General features: G+C 39.4%; 1 protein-coding gene and 2 long non-coding RNA genes across 6 annotated transcripts in view; 2 read left to right on the forward strand and 1 right to left on the reverse strand.

Annotated features, from left to right (window-relative positions):
* Nucleotides 1-71: 71 nt before the first annotated feature.
* Nucleotides 72-19,357, forward strand: LOC124180498. Its single transcript, XR_006870271.1, has 3 exons — nucleotides 72-475; nucleotides 8,662-8,767; nucleotides 18,827-19,357. It is a non-coding gene; the product is annotated as an uncharacterized LOC124180498 (long non-coding RNA).
* LOC124180497 lies at nucleotides 1,677-5,764 on the forward strand. Its single transcript, XR_006870270.1, has 2 exons — nucleotides 1,677-1,869; nucleotides 1,972-5,764. It is a non-coding gene; the product is annotated as an uncharacterized LOC124180497 (long non-coding RNA).
* LOC124180492 (scavenger receptor class B member 1) overlaps nucleotides 4,951-20,783 on the reverse strand; it is a 45,785-nt gene continuing 29,952 nt past the window's right edge. For 3 of the 4 annotated variants that reach the window (XM_046566090.1, XM_046566088.1, XM_046566089.1), the window contains exons 5-10: nucleotides 10,076-10,214; nucleotides 8,208-8,411; nucleotides 7,524-7,668; nucleotides 7,184-7,438; nucleotides 6,912-7,030; nucleotides 4,951-6,266 (exon numbers count right to left, since the gene is read on the reverse strand). In XM_046566090.1, coding sequence (XP_046422046.1) covers nucleotides 5,835-6,266; nucleotides 6,912-7,030; nucleotides 7,184-7,438; nucleotides 7,524-7,668; nucleotides 8,208-8,411; nucleotides 10,076-10,214 — 1,294 coding nt within the window. In that variant the 3' untranslated portion in view covers nucleotides 4,951-5,834. The remainder of the gene's footprint in view (nucleotides 6,267-6,911; nucleotides 7,031-7,183; nucleotides 7,439-7,523; nucleotides 7,669-8,207; nucleotides 8,412-10,075; nucleotides 10,215-20,783) is intronic. The other variant, XM_046566091.1, reaches the window with a different exon arrangement.

A 20,783-nucleotide genomic window follows, 5' to 3' on the forward strand; every position in this document is an offset into this window, starting at 1 on the left:
TTAATACTTTACCCACCGAGTAGCAGGTGACCCTGATGCCTATGTGCGCTGTGTGCATGCAGGCCTAGGTACGTACACACAGGCCGAACCGCCAATAGAAACAACTCTCTTGGGTCATGAAAAGTGTCACTCGTGTCAGCTCATCGCGCCGCGCATAATCACGTGTCCAACGGTCAACGGATCGCCGCCGCCGCAATTCGAACGAATTTTTTCGAAAAACAGAACGCGCTCGCTACACGGAAATCTCGCCTCTAGCTTTACGCACAATTATAGCTTCACCATGTCGTACCGCGCGAAGCTCTACGCTCATGGGAAACTGAAATCCTGTTACGTTGGTTTCGTTGTTGGGTTTAGGTATATGTATATATGTGTGTGTGTGGATAAGGCGCATCGTGGGGCGCCGGGATATTGTTTGGAAAAAGTGCGGGTTACGGTTCACAAGCATTGACTGACGACGCCTCGGCGCTTAAACTACGTACGTACAATTATATTAATTTCCTTATATTTAACCAGAGCTGGCTATTGCAGCTTAGGAGATGTGTTCGACTGTTTGAATAATATTGGTCGTCCGGAAATCTAGACTTTGTGTTAATTTTATTACGATCAAATTGATATGTTTAACAGTTACATTGTTTTATCGCGAAATACGGCAGCAAAAGTTACTGGAATCATGAATACAAGTTTGATTATCAATGTTTCAATTTAAATCGGCTCAAACTTATGAAAAATTTACAGAACTCGTTCGATTTTGCTCCCTGAAATCTCATTTTATTTATAAAATTGTTTTCTACAATCTTACTGCAACAATTTTTTTTAATCGTTTGACAGCGTTAACTCTTTCAATTTGAATTGGCTACATATATAAAATACAAAATACATTTGTGTAAACTTGTAGGAATCTTAATCTTCTTAAATCTTAATGTCAAATCTCACGAACTGACTAAATTTTTATTTTGAAGGCATTTGAAGTGAAACATGGACGTATACATATATATGATTTCGTTTATAATCATACTATTATTGATTTTTTGATTTATGGAGAAATCATCGGAGTTTACGAATGTATTAATTCATTATGTTATACACAATGTAATAAAATTACTCGTAATAAAATTATTGAAAGGTATTGATTTTTGGTACAAAAATTTATATTTGACTGAAATTTTGATACATTATCTTGAGTACTAAGAGATTGAAATCCCTCGAATTTAAGATCTATATATATGAATTGTACTGTACTTGAGAAACCTGTGTATTAATTTTTTTTACCGAATTTTCGACTTTCAGATTTACCATTTCACAGCGTCAGATGAAAAATGCAACTCGACATCTTTCTTATAGATATAAACAAACACGTCGGATCTTTCCCGAAACGAATTTAACTATTGAATGTATAAAAAAAACACGACGAGTTACATTTTTTCGACACCTGGAAATGTTAAAAATCTTGGGACAAAAATTCGGTGGAAATTTTAACGAACGTGTAATTTTTGTGAAAACGCAGTCAAGTTGCGAGATATAAAACTTGAAGAATTTTCGCCTGTCTTATAAATTACCTTTACTTGCGTCGGTGATTATCTGTTTGAAATTAATCCGAACTTGCACTATCGCATTAGCTGGGTAACACCGATAAGATATCTTCATATAATTATTTCAGTGTACTTAAGGTGGCAACCCGTATCTATGAAACAACTATATATCATACATATTATAGATATGTAACGTGCAACGGAGTTAGCTCACCTTATTTTTACAAGCTGCACTGCAGTTTGGCGAATACGTGGGAACGACGATCGTCGTTCTACCGTTGAAGCCGACGGACATGGTTCCGACGAAATGTCAATCGCGTGAAAAATCGAACAGCTCAAGGTCAGTTGCAATGTCATGTTAACGACCTTCGAAGTCTTGCACTTTCGTGTCGTTATCTTCTCCTTTTCCGCATGCTGCAATTCGTCGTTGGTGATCCACAAGAGCGCGGAGATGCTCGACTGTCGCTGAAAAGACTAGACGTGAATTTAATGCGAGGTCAATACCCGCCAATTGCCTGCCGACAACCTCGTACGACAGTGTTCTAAGGATCATTCGTGGATGTCACTCGCGAGGAAAATTTTATTCACCGTACCGGAGATCGTGCACGATCTTCAATAGTGGATCTCTTATCGCTGGACAACACGGTCACGCGTCTGTTGCTTCGTCGAATTTTACACTGCGGTAGAGAATTATGTGTAAATTTATTTCAAAGGTCTGATGTATTCTCGGGACACCTACGAACACTTGAGTTAGTCACTTTGCGAGCGATGGATCATTTAGAATGACACCGGCGAATGCTGGATCAGTCATACGTTACACACCGTTGCCACGCCTACCTTCCAAACAATGATATGCGATTAAAACTTATCGCAAATTCAGGCTAGCTTCATTCCGCGACAAGATCTCACCGCGAGACGCGAGAGTTTCGTCGACTTCAGTTTTCAAAACTCATTACGACAGTTCGACCATGCGTCATTCAGACTCGAATCAACTCAAGTATACATACATAGATTTTCATGTGCCACATATTGGTATATGAGATGGGAAACCGTTTGATTTCTTTATTCCGATGAACGTTGTAAGTGATCGTATCGACCTGGTTGGGTCTTGATGTACGGGAGAAAAGTTTTCCATATTGGTTTTAATGATTTTTTAAATCAGATAATTTTTCTGTGCAGCGACTCTTTCATAATATAAGTACAAACCGAGTGCTCGTCCAGAAAATAATTGTCTCGTATTACGCTGGGAAATTTGAGAAGTTGGTTTCGGAATCAGGTGCAGTGTCGGTAGTTTCGGACTTTTTACGTCTATAATAACTATATATACACGTGCGTGTAAAACCGTATTGAGAAAAATTTCATTTGTTACGGTTACTACAAAATTCTTGTTCAACAGCTGTCGTCGTAGCAACAATTGTTTAAACATCGTCGGAATTACAGTAAAATGTGTTACAAGTAACTAGTCAGTGGGATTATTATTGTGAATACTCTACTTTCCCATTACATCGACGTTACATAGTTGAATACAATCTTTTAGTTAAATAATACATTGACATCAATTTCTGGATGAATCAAAATTAAATTATCGCAAAATTAATACGAAAGTATAGCACACGCGAGTGACTATGATCGAAAATAATAAAAAAAGATCAGGTATAATATTAAATTTTCTCGTTACGGTAACAAAACTGATTTTCAATTTATACCCAGAACTGTACATTTCGGTTATAGTAAAAAATAAAACTAGTCAAGGTCCGTATAGTAACAATAAGTAACTTTTCTTCTCGGTGCGGCTTGTCGAATTCATTGCGAAATTGACGTTACTATAGCGGGCGTAGCCTAGGTACGTTTGTACTCGAAGGCTTAGGCGTGCAGAGCCTCGCTGACAGTATGTTTTAGCACATTGTGTCTATAAATAAGTGGAATAAAAGAATGACGAAACTGTTCATGAATCGCTTCAACGAGGAGGAATCAGTGTTTTGTCAATTAATTTTTGTAATATAATACGGGTAATGCGTTTCGAGTGTTGACCGCTCTTTGTGGTGCATCTGTCCTACGTACTTATACAATATGGCATTGGATTGCAAATTGCGACGATAACGTCAAGGTGCAAACACTGGCTAGTAACCTGAAGACGGCTTCGCGACGTTGGTAATATGCTTATTTATAAGGAGTGCAGAGCTGTGCCTGTACATTATTACGGTATAATCGCAGCCTGCAGATGTGTCGAATGCGTTGTAATTTAACGTATAGAATAAGGTATACCTTATGAACAACGCATTTGCCCGCGAGCGCATATTTTAGAATTTTTTTTTCCATCTTGCAATTTTGGTCGATTAATTTTCGTACACGGAATAAAAGTTTTGAAATGTTTCTTTTTTTTTCAAGTATTTTTATTATTTTTATTTTTCTCTTATTTCGATAACTTTTACATTTGGTTTACCCTCACGAAAATATGAATTAACGTTTTCAGTTTATTTTACTATTTTATTTTTCGTGAAAGAGAGGAAATTTGCCTCTAGACTGCATTAAAGGGCATTCGTATTGGAATATTGAGATATAAACAAAAGCTCAAATAAAAAAATGGGACACACTGGCTTGGATCGTGGAAATGAATAGACTGAATTGACTGAGACAATTGTTACCATTAAATTTCTGATTTGATCTATTATTTTATAAATTAATAAACACTATATTTTTACATTGAAAAGTTATTATCGCTATATTCGTTTTATTCCATTATTTCCCTAGCATTATTCCGTATCGAGTTACGCACGCGGTATATTTATATGCAATATAACCGGGATGTATAAGATTATTATGGGAATGGAATTTTTTACGCACGCTGTAAAGAATTTCATTCCGTATATTCGTGTATTGATACGATTTATTAAAATAGAAATTATTATTTTATATTAACTAGCTATAAATGTATATACGTATATGGATACTGAATACTTGTCTTCGATGCGGCATAAATAAAATTATGCATCTATGTATATAATTTAATGCGTTGGATATCGTTAGCTGTATTTAACGCACCTGCACGTCGAGTAAAAAATAATATAAAATAACGTGTCGTGATAATAACTATAACGATATATTATTATCATCGTGCAATGGTCATGGCCGTAGAATAATGTGTTTATACGTAATCTACTTCGTACGAATTAGGGTATAACAGATGATGATTTAATGCGTATAAAAGTGTTGTATTTCGTTTCGGATAGAGGAATAACAATAATAATAATCAATCATAGAACGATTAATTATTATTAATATTTCGCTGATTTTCTCAATTGCAAAATTAATTGCAATTAAAAGTTAACGGCTAAATTATTAATTCATCTAACATATTATAGTATATCGTATGCAAATATGCAGTGTATTTGATACAACTCATACGTATATCGTAGTGTAAGTACGAAAATATTTTTATTGCACGAGTTCATTGGACGGTTTTCACAAAAATATACAATTCAATTATCCCCTAGTATGAATAATTACGACTACATGCATGTTATATGTATAATAATATATATATATATATAAAAAAAAAATTAAAGTTTCCTGAATTAGAATTGAGCAATGACCGTGTTAATTGTTTTAGTGAGTATATAATAGATATGCATAAAAATTTGCCTCGTATTTACAAAATATACGATGCCTAATTCTAGGGCACCAAAATGCAGCCTTAGTATCATACGATCTTATACAACCTTAACTTTTATATAACAATACGTATGCATAAGTATACATACATATGTATGGTTACAGTCATTTATATATGATTATATGAACTGTAACTGTATAAATTGACCTTAAGCTTTTTCGATGTAAAGCTCGATCTACGATTAGGCAGTGCGCGCTCTCATTTACCTTTGACTCGGCAGATCTCTCCTTTACCGACAGAAGACCCATCCAACCATTCTCCGCGCTACAAATTTAACAGTTCGTCCGGCAGATGTCGGTGTTGATTACAGTTTGAAGTCAAATCAAGAGACTCCGTAGAGTCTCGCGTCAAGATCTTTGGCCACCCTTATTTTGTTTTTCAATTATACCTTTAAACACATCGTCACTGATCTCACTCCTGGCTGATCCGCATCCCCGACGAAATAAATATCTTGTTAAAGCTGGCGGCGCGGCTTATTCATTCAGGTAAACGTTCGTTTGTATATTCCGAACATCGCGGTTCAACGGCTCTGTCTGCGATCTGTACCGCCGTTCGGAAAGAATCAAGAGAAGAAAAAAGAACGTACAAACTTAAAAAAGAAAAAAAATTGTCCACGCTCGATAAAACGCTACTCATACCGCGACCGACTCAACGGTGCTCGGATAGTGTTCGTTCAAGCATAGGTAAGAGTCTCTGGCAATGATCAGCCTGTGCTGTCCGTTGACCAAAAGGTAGGAACCCTTTTTTTCCGTCCGCCTGCTCAGCTCGACAATTTCCCGGGCGAACTTCACACTTTTGTAAGTCTTTACGACGACCGTGGTCAGGATTGCAAATCCGATCAGTGTCAGTCCGTAGGCGAAACAAGGCGCCGCTACATCCATGAACGTTGTCGAGAGGTACATCCACCTTCTTATCGGTGGTGTCAACTCGTCGATTCCTTCCTCCAGCCACATTATCGGAAATACGATGTCCGGGAAATTGGCAGCCGCAGATATTGCCGGCTGATTTTCCACCTTCAGGTTCAACTGTACTCGCACCTTACCCTCGACCGGAACTCCCAATTTCTGGAACGAAAAGTCAATTGGAATACTGGTTAATTAAATCATTCTCGGATAGAGAAAAATATAGACGCAGGGTCGGTTAGTCTGAGGTTTTGATATTACGTTGAAAAATTTCGGCCACGTATTATTAAGCTTATCATTCACGATTTGTCAAGCTTCGTTTAGCAAGCGTCATTGACCGGTTAATTATATTCATTTGAATTAAAAAAAAAAAAAAATATCATGATCCGACGCCTAGGTAGATCGAAAATCATTTATTATCATCCGCCGGATTAGACCCGCATTTGCCGTTATAAACGCAAAAGACCGTCACGAAAGTATATTGGTCATAACAGTGCTAGACCGTTTCTGAGATATACCATTACTCCTTCCTGACGACGGCTAATAATGCCGAGTCGATGCTCAGGATCTGTTTGGACAGCATTTCATTGTAAACCAAACAAATTCAACTCTCTTCAGGTGCAAGTTATGATCAGTCAAGTGTAACGGATTGTATAAATTTTGTACACCCGATCACAGATTACAAGTTATCGTTATACCGCAGCAACTAATAATTTACAAGTCTAAGACGAATTTATACATCGCGAGTTCATGTTCATAAATTGAATCGTTTTACTATCTGTTTAGCGATGGGTACAATTTCCTCACCGGTTGAATTTTGAAGTATGTTTCATGCAGCTCCTGTTTCGGTGTCAGTCCTTCAACGGCGTCCAAAAGTTCTGGTGCTGCTTTGTAAAAGTGCGGCCATGACAAGTAAACCGGAGCGCCTTAAAGAAGAGGATAAAAATACGATCATTATCATTACCACGATGTTCCGGATGATCGCCACTCGTCACGGTCACTTTTTCCGCGACAAAGAACTTGTCGCAGATTCTGGCACAGGCAATTATTGCAATCTTAAGACAGACGGGGAAACTCACTGTACTGGCACGGGCTGATATTCTGCAGACCACGGACAGGACAGTTCTCCGGTTCGTCCTGGCAAAAACACTCGTTATCCGGGGTTTCCTCGCTGGGTGGATCGAAGATGGTGTCTGTCGGTGTGTACAGGTCAGCCCTGATTCCGGTCTTGTCGGCTGGACCACGGTATTGGAGCGGTAAAATTCTGCAGATATCCTTGTCCCAGAGATGAACAATGTCGGAACCGGTGGTGTCCCGAGGCGGGAAGAACGATCCTGTCGATTGCAAGGACATCTCGTTACAATGGCCGTACCGGATATCGTAATTTCACAACATGGAAGTATTTCGAGTGCATCTTACCTTCGGAAGCGCTGATAGAGTTGCACGGCTCCTTCGGCCAGAAGGGGAGAGTATCCATGCCGTTCAATTTGTTTAGAAGACCAAAGTTTTTCATACCCTTTTCACCCGTGTAAATTGTATGGACCTCGCTCAGCGTGCCGTTTCTCTGGAAAAGCGTAGAAGAAGTTTGTTACGAATCATGTTACAGCTAAAGGCTCCGGAAGTATCGCGAACGAATGACTGCGTGGAACAGGCATCGGTACATATTCTAATGACTTCTGCCAGCTTTCGCGTATGTTACTGGTTGCAAACAGAGTTTGTGCAACGATGCAGAGACTGTAAGGTTAAACGGCGACGAACGTGACAGTTTTACACCGTGCATTGCAGGCCTTTGTTGATCAGATCATAAGAATGACGTTCGATATTTCCAGCTTGAGCTATCCGCGAATATTGATAGATACGCTTGTTATGTACGCTTCGTGTGTGGAATTTTCTTTTTCGCAATCAGTCTGTGCAACGTTGAGTGGGCGGTTTCGCAAAGGCCTGTGGATTGATTTTTTCAAGGTTGTATGAAATTTACCGCAGTGATCATAATTGTCGAAGAAGTGCTTCGGGCATGAAAGGGGGCGCCCTTTACGTCGAATTCCCGTATCAGTCTCATAATCTCAATTCCGTACACGATGAAGGCATCGCTGACATACTTACGCCTAAAAGAAGCCCCATTTGGCTCATTGGTCGCCTCGTTTTAGGGAAAAACCGATGAGCCAAACTGACCAAAGGATCGTCGTAACCGAATACCAATTCCTGCGCCGTAATCGGGACGAACGGCTCGATTCCCATACCCTGCAGAAAAACGGAGAGTCCCATGGTCAGGAATCCAGGCAAACTCTTACTCTGAGTCGACAGTGTCTGTAATGATGAATGTGAAAGTTTATTAATACGAAATATCATTGGCTGCCATAAACCGTCGTTAAAGTATTAATATATTAGGCATGTAAAGGCATAACACTGTACACCAGTCCGCTCAAGGGCGCTGGTACAGATTGAAATATAAAAAAAAAAAATATATTTTTTATGCAAAGCTGTTGGACAATAAATGGCTAAAATTTTGGAAATTTTAGATACTAGATTGCAACTTTTCACATGGTTATTTTTTCAGAACCCCGGGTTTGAGAGATGTCGACGCCCTGTCCGAAGAGGATGAGACGTCGAACGGTTGGATTGAACCAACACGGTGTGCCTAAAACCTTACGACACAGATTTTGGTAAGCGACATGTTTTTTTTATGTGAAAATGAACTTTGGTTGAAGAAGGAATGAAATCTGGACTGTTTGAAATTTTTAAAACCAATCTGTATAAGTCCCCTTTAACAAATGTCGGCACTTTGTCAATTATCGATTGCACGTTGATCTACAAGTAAATTTGGACAACCATGTAAAGCGAGGGGAGAATTTTCGTCTAACGTTAATTGATATGCTAATAAATGAAGAACTTGAGAACAAGATGATAAATGCACGATGGTATGCCTGTAGATCGGTATCAGTTACGACATACATGGTATCTATCTCGAAACTATACATATAATATATATATATATATAATGTGTTTCACACTTTACTGCACTCCGTCCGATAATATATATATAGATAATATATATATATGAATTTTCGGTGATAATCTATTATATAACTCTAATATAATACATGGACGGAGTGCAGTAAAGTGTGAAACACATTTTACATAGACCAAGCGTCCATCAAAACGCGCGTCGCTGTGAACAAATAGTAAATACAATTTTAAGCATCATCGTTAACTAATCGCACATACGATATTTGTACATAAACCTGTAACTTCTCTGGTACATTTTATAGTTCTCTGCGTAATCCGTATACGATCCTAACGTAAATGTTACACAGTATTACATTATATGTACACGCCAATAATCATACCGCAAGTGCATAACACGCGACAGAGTCATAGAATTTCGATAAGACTCCACGGCCCCGGCTTACAGATTCACTGCGTCTGATTTTATTACACGAGGTATCTTACCTTGCAGAAAATGAAAATATATAGTGAAAGACTAGCATTTCTCATATGAAATCAGAATGTGACAAAGTAGGCGAAGCGAGATGAAACCTCTTGAACTTTAGACGGTGTACCTACATTGTGGTCGCTATTTGAGTTTGCTAAGCGTGAAATCCTGTTGTCGTACACACGTTGCGCGGTGAATCGTGTCGATAGGTCATAACGTAATGACCCTGTTGTGTGTCTTCTTGTTCCTAACCAAGAGCTTCGTTGAATGCCTGACGAGTATCTCACTATAGTTGAAATCATGAAGTGACCCGGCTCACGGTAAACTCAACTTTCCATTGACACAACATCGTTGTTTTTCTTTCGAATAGATTTACTCTCACTCAACAACGAATCTCAAATCACTTGCCCAATTCCACTTCAATCGGAATTCATAATTATCTCGCAGCTGCTTATCCTACTTAGCCGCGTTGCCCGAATAATTATTAAAAATTATACATTATTCGACGACACTGAAAAAGAGCGGCGTACGGACTCACCAGTAACGGTATGTTGGGAACCATCACGCGAAGGTCCCCATCCTTCGACATCTCCGGCATGAAATTCAGGATCTTTTTGTGCTGATAGGTCACCGTTCCGTTGTCGTGGAAGGCAATGTTCACTTTCTCCATGTCTTCTCTGGAAGATAAAAATTAAAAAAAATTAACCGGCAAATCGACTCGAATATAATTAGCAAATTTATTTGCCAACTTTTACGCCCTATCTCGCGTGTCTTAAACTCTACGACGCGGCGACAGGTGTGCGTGTACGTCGTATGGGATTGACAGTGTACACAGGCTTGCTAGGATCACAGTTATGTTAAATTTATGCGAAAAGGAAATCGAAAGTCATGTCGCTGAGTGTAATATACGTACACACTGTAGGTGTATGCGATATAATTATGTGCGGTAATACATGCGATGTATACAGAGAGGCATTATAGGTATATAATAGCCGTATGTAATTGAAATGATTTCACTCTCAATAACGTATAATAATAAATTACAGAGGGTTCTCTTAATTCTTAAAACGAATTCTGTGCGCCGCCTGTCTGTACGGGAGAAACTCGCGTGGTTATAATTCCTCGCGAATTACGAAATCCGATTAACGCGAGTATAATTAATGTTTCGATGTTTTTCTTTCTCTCTTTTTTTTTTTCTCCTTATCCCGACTAACAAATCTCTACCGCCTGGTACGGTTGAGGCGATGTTAAGTGACAACCCGACGTGCCGAGAAAACAAACAAATAAATAAATAAGTAAACAAATTACGCCCCTTTGAATAAATTGTTATCGTTTTTATGCAACGACGTAATCCTCCGGCCGTAGAACACCGTACATTTTTTATTTTCAAACTTCCGACGTAATATCATACCTACGGGTACCTTTACCAAGAAAAACTCGAGCTCTATATAAAATTCCGTGCATGCCATGCACCGCCATGTAGGCACCGCCGCAAGAGCTCGCTACACGAAGAAGTGATTTATTCGCGACGATGGTGACCCAGTCTTGCGACGTAATGATATAAGCGTATAAAGGACCAGGGGTTCTGACCCCGGCCGTTCGTTACACGCGGAGAGTCCTTGCATTATGCACGGTGGCATCCGTCAGCCGCATGTGTGCATACATTGACGCATCATTGCACACGGTGCAGTTCAGCGGTATAATAACAACGTAATGTACCTTCCCTCGAGCTAATTTATGCCGGATAAAAAGAGTCCCGTCCAACGTGTTCCGACCTCAGATGTCACGTAATCGGATGACGTCGCGTCGTTCTCGGAGTAGCAATTATTATTGCACAGTCGAGCTGACTCTGATTATTAGAGCCGCTGACAACGGGTTCCGTAGAATCTTGGTCGCTAATTGAATCTCAATGCAGACTGCGTGCCAGCTGACCAATCATTTCTTTGGCGCACTCGGTATTCAAGGATTCGATGAACGCCGTGCGATAAGACGCACGAGTGTATAAGTAAATGATTTGAATACCGTCCCATTAGGTAGCTACCGTACGACGTACATTGTGTTACTCCGCAAACTCGTGGCGTGCCTTCACAATTTCAACGTATCTTGATCTTAATTTCTTGCATATATTTCTCAGCTCTTTTATATTTAGGTGCCTGGTACTTGAGGCGAGAACTGCTATAGTTGCGAAACATGGCCTCACGTTAAACGCGAGCAACCGGACAGGCAGAAGGAACGCTTAATTGTCGGGAAAAACTAGGAAGTTTTTCCACTTTGAATAATTATCCGCGCGTAATCCCATAGTTAAAAACGCCAAGCTGGCACGGCAGGTAACCTTTGCACTTGTCGCTTGTCGGGTATGCGCATCACGAGTTCGCAGTTAATTTTCACGTTCTGTTTACGCGCGAACAACAATGCTCGGGAATTATTAAGTCTCAAGAAGGTCGACGAAATTCGGCTACAGTGTGGACGGAGAAAGTGAACTTTGCGCACAACCAGACGACCCAGTTTCCGGCTGCTGCAGGGCATCGCTCTATATTTGGATCTACTCAAGCACGTGTTTCCCAAAAATCAGATAACGCTGTCAGATTAGAAGCCCGACGTAGCGACCTTGCTTTGAATTCATCGAGGTAAGCAGTAGGTACCTGCAAGTGTCCGAACTGAACCGAGTTCTTCTCTCTCCAAAGGATTTGTGCTCGCTTTTCGAAAGAGAGAGGAGAACAAAAAAAGAAACAAATTGTTCGTCATTGCGCATTCGTTGATTGCGAATAAGTGTAATCAAGGTCGTTGTGCGAAAGATGAGCCGTTTCGTCGACGTTCGTATTTTAAGTTAACTAGACTCGGCGCTAATTGCAACGAGATACGTAGCTGCGTTACCGTCTGCAGCGATGATCGCCGGAGGTGTGTAATCCGAAGCAAAATTAATCCAAGAAATCATCGACCGTGACAAGTTCGCGGTACACCGTGTACATAACGTGTACGGTATACGGGCGCAGACTCGAGCGAATTAAACCGTAAAGTAGGAATGATAATTGTTATACTTTGTTGCGCTAACGATATTCATTCCCTTTCGAGAATCGAAACTTGTATAAATAATACACTGTTGTTTGCTTAGCGGAACATATTATACGTATGTACATACCTATAGTTATTACGAGGTACGCGATTTCTAATGCCTGCTCAACCAAAGCACGCGTGCGTGCCGGCTTACAGTTTGTAAATACACGAAAAACGAGGTACAAAATTTCATGTTTACAATCGAGAGGCCGTCTCTCTTTCTCTGTCGTCAAATTATATTCGCTAAAATATCGAGTGCCGGTGCTTTGCAAGCTCTTTATACTTTCGGATTGCGTGCATCATTATTACTTCATTAGGCATTCGTCAAACACCGTTCGAGTTGTTTCGAGCGTAGAACCTGGAACCTACTTCACCGGTGTCGCTGTGACAAAACCGTCGATATACCCGGTCGTTAAAATACATGCCGCAGCTTTTTGTCGGACGATTTGTCGTCTCGGCTTTGATCAATTTTTGAACCAATTAGACGCACGTGTATTTCTATGCGTTATAAATCTTATCGAACTGGTCGCCGATTACTCAATATTCAAAGTGTGTCAGAGTAAATGGCTTTCCAAACGACTTTTTTTGTTCCAACGCTCCAGACTGCGACAAACAGCTGCCGCCCTACTTCCGATCACCATCTCGCGATGATCGCCGATCCGATCGAACGGTGCAGCTCGTATAATCATCGAACATCTGCCCCTTATTATCCAGGATCCAATCTTTCCCTTCCCCTTACTTTTTGCAAGTTTTATTGTACTTTCCTTTCGGTTTTGGGTCAGGGTCCGAGGTCTCTGCGAGTCACTTCGTTCGCGGAGAGTTTGGCGCGTATTTGATTATCAAGTTTTCCATACTCGCATGTTTGCACATCAATTGCGTAAGAGCGAAAATACTCGGCGACGTTCACGCGCTACAATACCAAGGAATCTGCATCCCGATCCCCCTGATGATTCTGGCTAAATCGATGATGCCGATCGGATGTGTGACTTGAGTGATCGATTCGGAATTACCGACGTTGTCTGCGGGCTTCCCGGTTCTCATGATCGAATTTTCATATCCAAGTACTCGCCAGCTTTGTTCTCGCGTCAATTTTCTGCAGCACTACAATTTCACTGGCCAACAGTGGTTTCGTTGCTATTGATATTTGAGTCGTCTTAGAAAGATTCGATGTCAACGACCTTAGGAGTAAGCGTAGTTTTTCGAAATTGGCTCTAGTTATTTACTTTATCGACATTTTCATATATGACTCAAAAAGGCAATGTTTAGGTGAAAAATTCGATTTCTTTTTTTTAATATCTGAAGTTTATCAAAGAAATACTATCAATAACTTTAGTTATGCTTACTTTATTCGGACAGAAGTATAAAAAATATAAGATATATAATACTTTGTTGTTCTCGCCATGAAAAAGATGGCACGACAAGTTTCTTCGAGAGGGGGGAGTATTGGGGTGTTCCGAAAAAAAAATAAAAAAATTTCTCTCAAACACGCATCAAAATTTCGGTAGAGCATCTTAAATAGAATATCTCAGCCAAATACGAGCTTTTAATATTGATTTTTTCCATTATCCATTCAAATAACAGGTACAAAAATTTAGGACAATTTTTGAATTTTATTTTCTCATAAACGTCTGACGTATAAACCATCTAAACGTACGTCTAATAAACTATCTGTATTAACAAATTCTTATAGGAAATTTCACGCTCTATAAAAAACTACTGATATAGAATTTTTCTAACTTTAACCGTTCAAGAGAAATTCGTCTATAAACATTGAGTCAGCTCGAATAAAATACTACAATAACATAAAAACCAGAGCCAATCTAATATAATCATAATTATCTTCGTAAGTTTTACCTTCTCAAACACCAGGATTCACAGAAAAAATCAGAGCAACAAAAAAAGTATTTATTTCGTAGAGCTGTGCTTTCAATTCGATAGGTTTCGGCCATAGCGCAGCAGGGAATCGTTGTGTATTTAATTACGCAACTTACGCTCGCTCGCAGGTCTGGCTCATGTGCATGCATACCTCGCACACCTCTAAAATTACTCGCGGATTACATTCTAGGAGGAATTCCAATCTGACTCAAGCGTCTTCCGATCCTCATATCCATCACGTTTACTTATTTACTCTTTTCACATAAGTACACTTCATTTGTCTTCAATTTTAATTTCACGCCGGTGAAAAAGGAAAGAAAAAAAATATGTCACATATATTTACCTATACGTATGGAGTACGTAGATCCTCCAAGTGTACAGTTCAAACATAATTTATACAGGTTCTTCTTAATACAGAGGAAGTTTTCCGTTCAAAGAGAAAGACGTCGTTGCTTTTGTTTATTCCCATTATAAGCGTCTAAGTAAAAATCTTGCACAATATTCGTAGACTTTTATCCTCTGCAGAAATCGAAACGAGGATTTATTCATCGATCTTTTCATAGAAAGTTTACTCTGATGCTCAAATCAAATAGACATCGGAGAAATGAAATGAAAGCTGTTGAACAAAATTATTCATTTTATTGTTGTATTCTTTTTCCTACGCAATGACGTTACAACAGGTTCACGTTTGTTAAACATTAAATTTTCTACGAATCAGTTACTATTTTTCCAATGCCCAAATAATTTTCTTTCTCAAACCCACGCAGATTTGATTGTTTCAGAAATTGAGGATAAATCTTAAGCTTGAGCCGACACGGAATTCCAGATGCTCATCCGTAATGCTGGTACACAATTTTCGAGTATTACGATGAAAAATCTGGCAATATTCGAATTTTTGTTTCCGGGTCTCCCCTGACATTTCGTTGGTATTTAATACGCTGGAGATGCCACAACATCCGTTCGCAAGCCATTATGTCACATGTCCGCTGATCCCCGAGGCCTTCCTCGTATCGCGCAACCAGCGCGTAATATTAACAATGCGTGTTGGGTTGCGGCGAAAGCGTTACGTCTTAAAGGCTGGGTTATTTTTCCGGCATGAAGCAGTTATAGAAATGCATAAATGTATACACGTGCGTTTGGATTTGTGGAAGGCGGTATTAACGATCTATCAAATGTACAGTCTGGTAAAACGCGATGCAATAACGGTTGGAAGTCTAGGCTAGGCTCCGTTCTGTCAAACGATACTGTAGCCTCGTAACCGCGTGCCGTATAAATAAAATTCGTATGAATAAAATAATATTTTTGATCCCGTAAATTAAATTTTCTTTACGAATCGACAGGAGACTGATTATATTTTCTCGTGTAATTGTCAGACGGTAAAAAATGTAGCAGATGTAGTAGAGGTTGCGATAAGCCGCGATTGTGTTTTTGAAATTGCAACAGAACTCCGGAAGAACAATATGATTTGTTAAAATTTTTCGCTAACCGGAGTTTCCGCGTTTTTGTAGTTATTTAAATTTGCCTCGCCTCGTTTCCGTTTAACCTTTCAAACTCTTTCGGTCCATCGGTTTTTGGCCAGAATGCACGTTCTAATAATTCCTACAAGCGGCCACGAGTGCATGAACATAATATTCGGTGGAGGATGGAAAGCCGTTGCGAAATGCGACACCCGGAGAGAGGAAGCCACTTTTGAGGTTGTAAAAAATCTCTTCAGATATCTTGAATCGAGCCGCGCGCGCGACTCGAGGTTTGATAGAATCGGGTGTGATTCTTGTCTGCGTGGTTCATTGTTATGCCTGACACGCTCGCACGTATTTTGCGGCGTCTTTAGTGCCCGCTTGTTTGAAGAGTAAAAAAGTCTCACGTAGACTTTCGCCTGGTTAACCCCTGAATTATTACTTCGTAAGCAACTCATCGTATACTCGATTTCTGTTCTCCACATTAATCATCATTCGTTTTTCGCGACGATTTTGTAAATTTTAAAATCGGATTTTGTCTTACGCCTTAAGGGGATGACTTAGCCAATCCTTACCGACTGCGTTAAATGCCATTTATTTCTACTATTGCAATCGATTTCGATGATTACTTGTTTGATTTTACTTGCGAATTATAATATATTAGGGGCCATCCATAAATTACGTCACACGTTAATGGGGGAGGGGGGGTATCACCGTAATGTGTCATAGTGTGACAAGGGGCAGGGGGGGGGTGAAAAGCTTTGTGACGTCACATTTTAAAATTTAAAATACTAAAACACGAAATTTATATGTGAATAAAAAATTTATAAAATTTTCGAACTTGATCGATATTTTTATTAATAATAAATGAAAATGTAGTGCCTGATATACCAGTAATAGCTGATATAAAGGAGTGGGTCCAAAGTCCATGGACACAAAATGATTAAGTTTTTTATCTTTAATTAACATAATTAGTCGCTTTTTGTTTCCTAACTAGTAGTTTTTTCTTTCTGTTATCATAAATATTTGACACTATGTTGATTTTATTAAAGATTATTTAATAAGAATAAGAAAAAAATGAAAATAACTGTTTTCTTTTGATTATTTTTAAATACATGCATAAGTTTGAAGAATTTGCGACGTCACATCCGGGGGGAGGAGGTTCTAAAAATGTGACAACCTGCGACAAAGACGGGGGGAGGGGTTTAAAAGTTCTAAAATTCGTGTGACGTAATTTACGCATGGCCCCTTATACGACGGTTTGAACCTTGAGAGCTGGTCAGGATGTGATTTTTTTTCTCGATTCTCAAGCTAAATGAATATAAATCTTCCTACGTCGGGTGACTCTTATAAAATGTTGACCGTAGACAGTTTAATTCCTCAGTAAAAAAACATGTTTTCTTCTTATTATATTTTCGCAGATGCGGTGAATCGACACTCAATTCTTGTAACAAATTATCTTGAACGCGGACGTGTATCGCGAAAGGAATTTGTCTGTCATTCGCCAAGTACATTAATAGGTTTATATATACATTTGCATATTTATTCGCAAGGTATAATGATATTCAATATGACCAATAACATTTTTCCATCGTAAACAAAAGTACGTAAACTAATAGATTCTTTTCTTTCCACAACCTATAACTAATTCCGAATTTACTTTAATGGCGGACGAAAAATAAAGAATCGAATAATCCGGTATAAATTACAGGCTATTATACGTATAGGTACATATAGGTATAGGTATACAGACTCTTGGGTTTAAAAATCGTAATTATTCACACGCGCAAATAACAATATAAAAAGTTTTTTTTATTTTTACGCAGCTGTTGAAAAATTTTAAACTTGAAATTTCGTTTCAACCTTGGACGTAAAACTGTGCATTCGGCGTTCGTTCGTAGTTTTTATCCGTTTGACTTGACGTTTTAGTGTTTCAAAATTTGAAGAAAAAAAACAGGAGTTGAAAAAAGAGATCAAGATTCTGGAACGACGATAACAATTTCCTGTCATTTTTAATCACGTTGCGATCACATATCGTACATAATATGTGTAGGAAACGCAAAGAGTGTCAAGGTGTGTACATGAGACGCGGTTTATTATTCAAATGAATTTTACTCCGTACCTGCATATCGCGTTTCTTGCGGTTCCATATATTCCTATATACTCACACCTTTGATATCCGTGTTTATTAGAGTCGTAAGATTTTAGAAAGCCAATCCCATGAGGAGATCTTAACGGTATTTGAACGGGCTCTGCAAGCCACGAATCTACGAAGAAAAAAGAAGCGCGGAAGACAAATTCGTGCCCGCGGATTTACACAACTTTAAACCCATTGATGGTTGAGTACCGCTTATCGCGGCGATTATACTTTGCAGAAAACGGTATTGCCAAGGTGAACGTCTCGTTTCTTCCTGTCTGCGAAACTCAAGGTTTAATTTCAACATCTGGAGCCATGTTAATGGTATAGTGGAATTTCCGTTCCTTGAATTTTGAATGAAATAAATATAGTAATTAAAAAAATTTGAATATCCTAAAAGAAAACAAAAAATTTGTTCGTGTTATGTTTTGAGAGCGAACATTACACCGTTTGCGGTTGGTCATCGATCTTGTCCTATAGCTCGATTGACTGCTGAGTTAGACGTGGTTACATCACCCGTCTGCCAATTTCATTCATCGTTATTTCTTTTTTTCTCCCCCCTATGTCCATCGAAATATTATACGCATACATATTCATGTAAGCAATACCCGAAGATTGTACAAAACGAGATTATTAATGTTGTATAATATACGGGTAGAGTATACCTAACTCCGCTAGATATATCGTTTGGAAATTTTTTCCGAGGCATGTTGACATGTGGCTGGTTCCGAAAAAATTTAATTACACGTTACGTCTAATTTCGCAGCACACCGCAGCCGGGTTTGAGTGATGAAAAATCGAACCGAAGTTCAAATCAGCATCATTGGCAAGCAGCCCTGAAGCGTGGATATACCGAAGACCTATCCCACTAAATTTCGAAACTTCACGTGGGACAGACGGAGTGTGACCAAGAAACCTGCTCGTGTTTGCCGATGAGAAATTCGCGGCTCGGGAATGTTGCTTCCCGGAGGTCTAGACTCCGCGGTTCTGTTACACGGATATGCCCTTGTTGGCCGTTCGTCGCGACCTACCGACCAGGAGGTACGTATCTAAACACGCGCGAGATCATGTAATAGTGAAATTGAATCGACGACGAAAATTATACGCTACTTGGTATTACGTAAATTCCACAACGCTGGATCGATGCGGACGGGTTTCGCGCCATTATGTAAAGTGGCTAAAATTCGTTGACACAATCCGTGGAATTTGCCGCGCTGCGTGTCCCGCAGTTCCTGGATCATCCGCATAATCTGCAGGCTGCTGCACGGCGCAGGGCGTGAGGAGAAAGTTTCTTAGGTGGCAAAATTGGATCTAGCTAAATCTGTGAATGTATTGTCCCGGTGATAAAACTCGGCTCATCGATATGCCGCGTATACGGACTTCGTAACTACCGATTTCCACTTTACTATTCATCTCTCGTTTATTTTTTATTAAATTATAAATCATTTTTCCTCATATTCTCGAAAAATACGGGTCGTTCATCTTCGAATCGAAATTATTAACTCTTAGGTTCGGCCAGCGTTAATTGAACGGTAAAACAGCTTCGGTTTACGATGTTTTTTTGTATATTTCTTTTTTTTTTTTGTTTTCCTTGTATCGAAACACCAACACCTATACGGTTAGTATTTTGCAGCGCAGGTGTTCTACGCGCGAAAGGCTCCGGCATTGCGACACCAGGTTCTGCAACTTCGACCGTTTATCTCTTTTTTTTCTGCAAACTTGCAGAAATTTGCCAAGTTAAACAGTGCAGAAATATTCCGTATTACGGATTATATTTCAAAGCAGATTTCCACCGGTGTTTGTATGCATGTATTCCATTGTTCAGCGGGCGTAATCGCTCGCGTAAAATGGTCCAGGTAATCGACGTCGCGTAAACTCTCGATTCCAATCGTTTTGAACGGTGCGACGTAAGCTTGCCTCTAACATTTCTTGCCGATTATAGTCATTTCGTGAAAGTTGGCTGTTTTTATTCGCCAACTACTCATCGTCGCGACGATACGCGAAAACATAGGCGGAGAACATTGATTGTACGTAATAAATTATCAGAATCGTAAGGTAATTTTTTTTTCGCAGTTCAACCCGAAGCGGATGTTATTGAGGTTTTGCGCGGAATTCTTTCGCCTGTTTTTATTATCGACTCGATGAAAAACAGGCTACAAGGTTATCGTGCGTGAAGAATACGCTTCGAGACAAGCCGCTGGTTTCCTTGGGGTTGATTTCTGCAATCTCCGAGTTCACTCCAAATTATCACATGTTATCTCGCGATGTAAAAATATTCCGATATTATACTGAAATAGTAGGTACTGTCACTTTCAACATGCCGCGCGTCGTAAGCAAGACTATTTCTCACATTTCGTAGTCCGGGCACGTTAGCATGCATACTTGTTCGACTTATTCTTATTCACATTTCGAGTTTCGGATTGAACGTGGAAACGGCCGTTTGGGTCGCGACTTGTCTCGTGACCCTCACCCCCTGCCCTGGCTCCCTTCCATTTCGTCTATCACTTGTAATAAAATGTTACAATTAACATATTTCGAGCATTCCGCGACATTCGCAACGCGCGTAATCTCACTCTCAGCTCTTCAAAATTATGCTAATTCGGGCATGTATGCCATTTTTTATTTTTCATGAATTATTTCTTTTTATTTTATTTTCGTCTTCTACACACACGTCTACGTCCAAACTTATGAAAGTTGCACCACGTAATTCACGCATAGTCGAA

The sequence above is a fragment of the Neodiprion fabricii genome, chromosome 4 (genome assembly GCF_021155785.1).
Source record: "Neodiprion fabricii isolate iyNeoFabr1 chromosome 4, iyNeoFabr1.1, whole genome shotgun sequence".
In the NCBI taxonomy this organism is placed as follows: domain Eukaryota; kingdom Metazoa; phylum Arthropoda; class Insecta; order Hymenoptera; family Diprionidae; genus Neodiprion; species Neodiprion fabricii.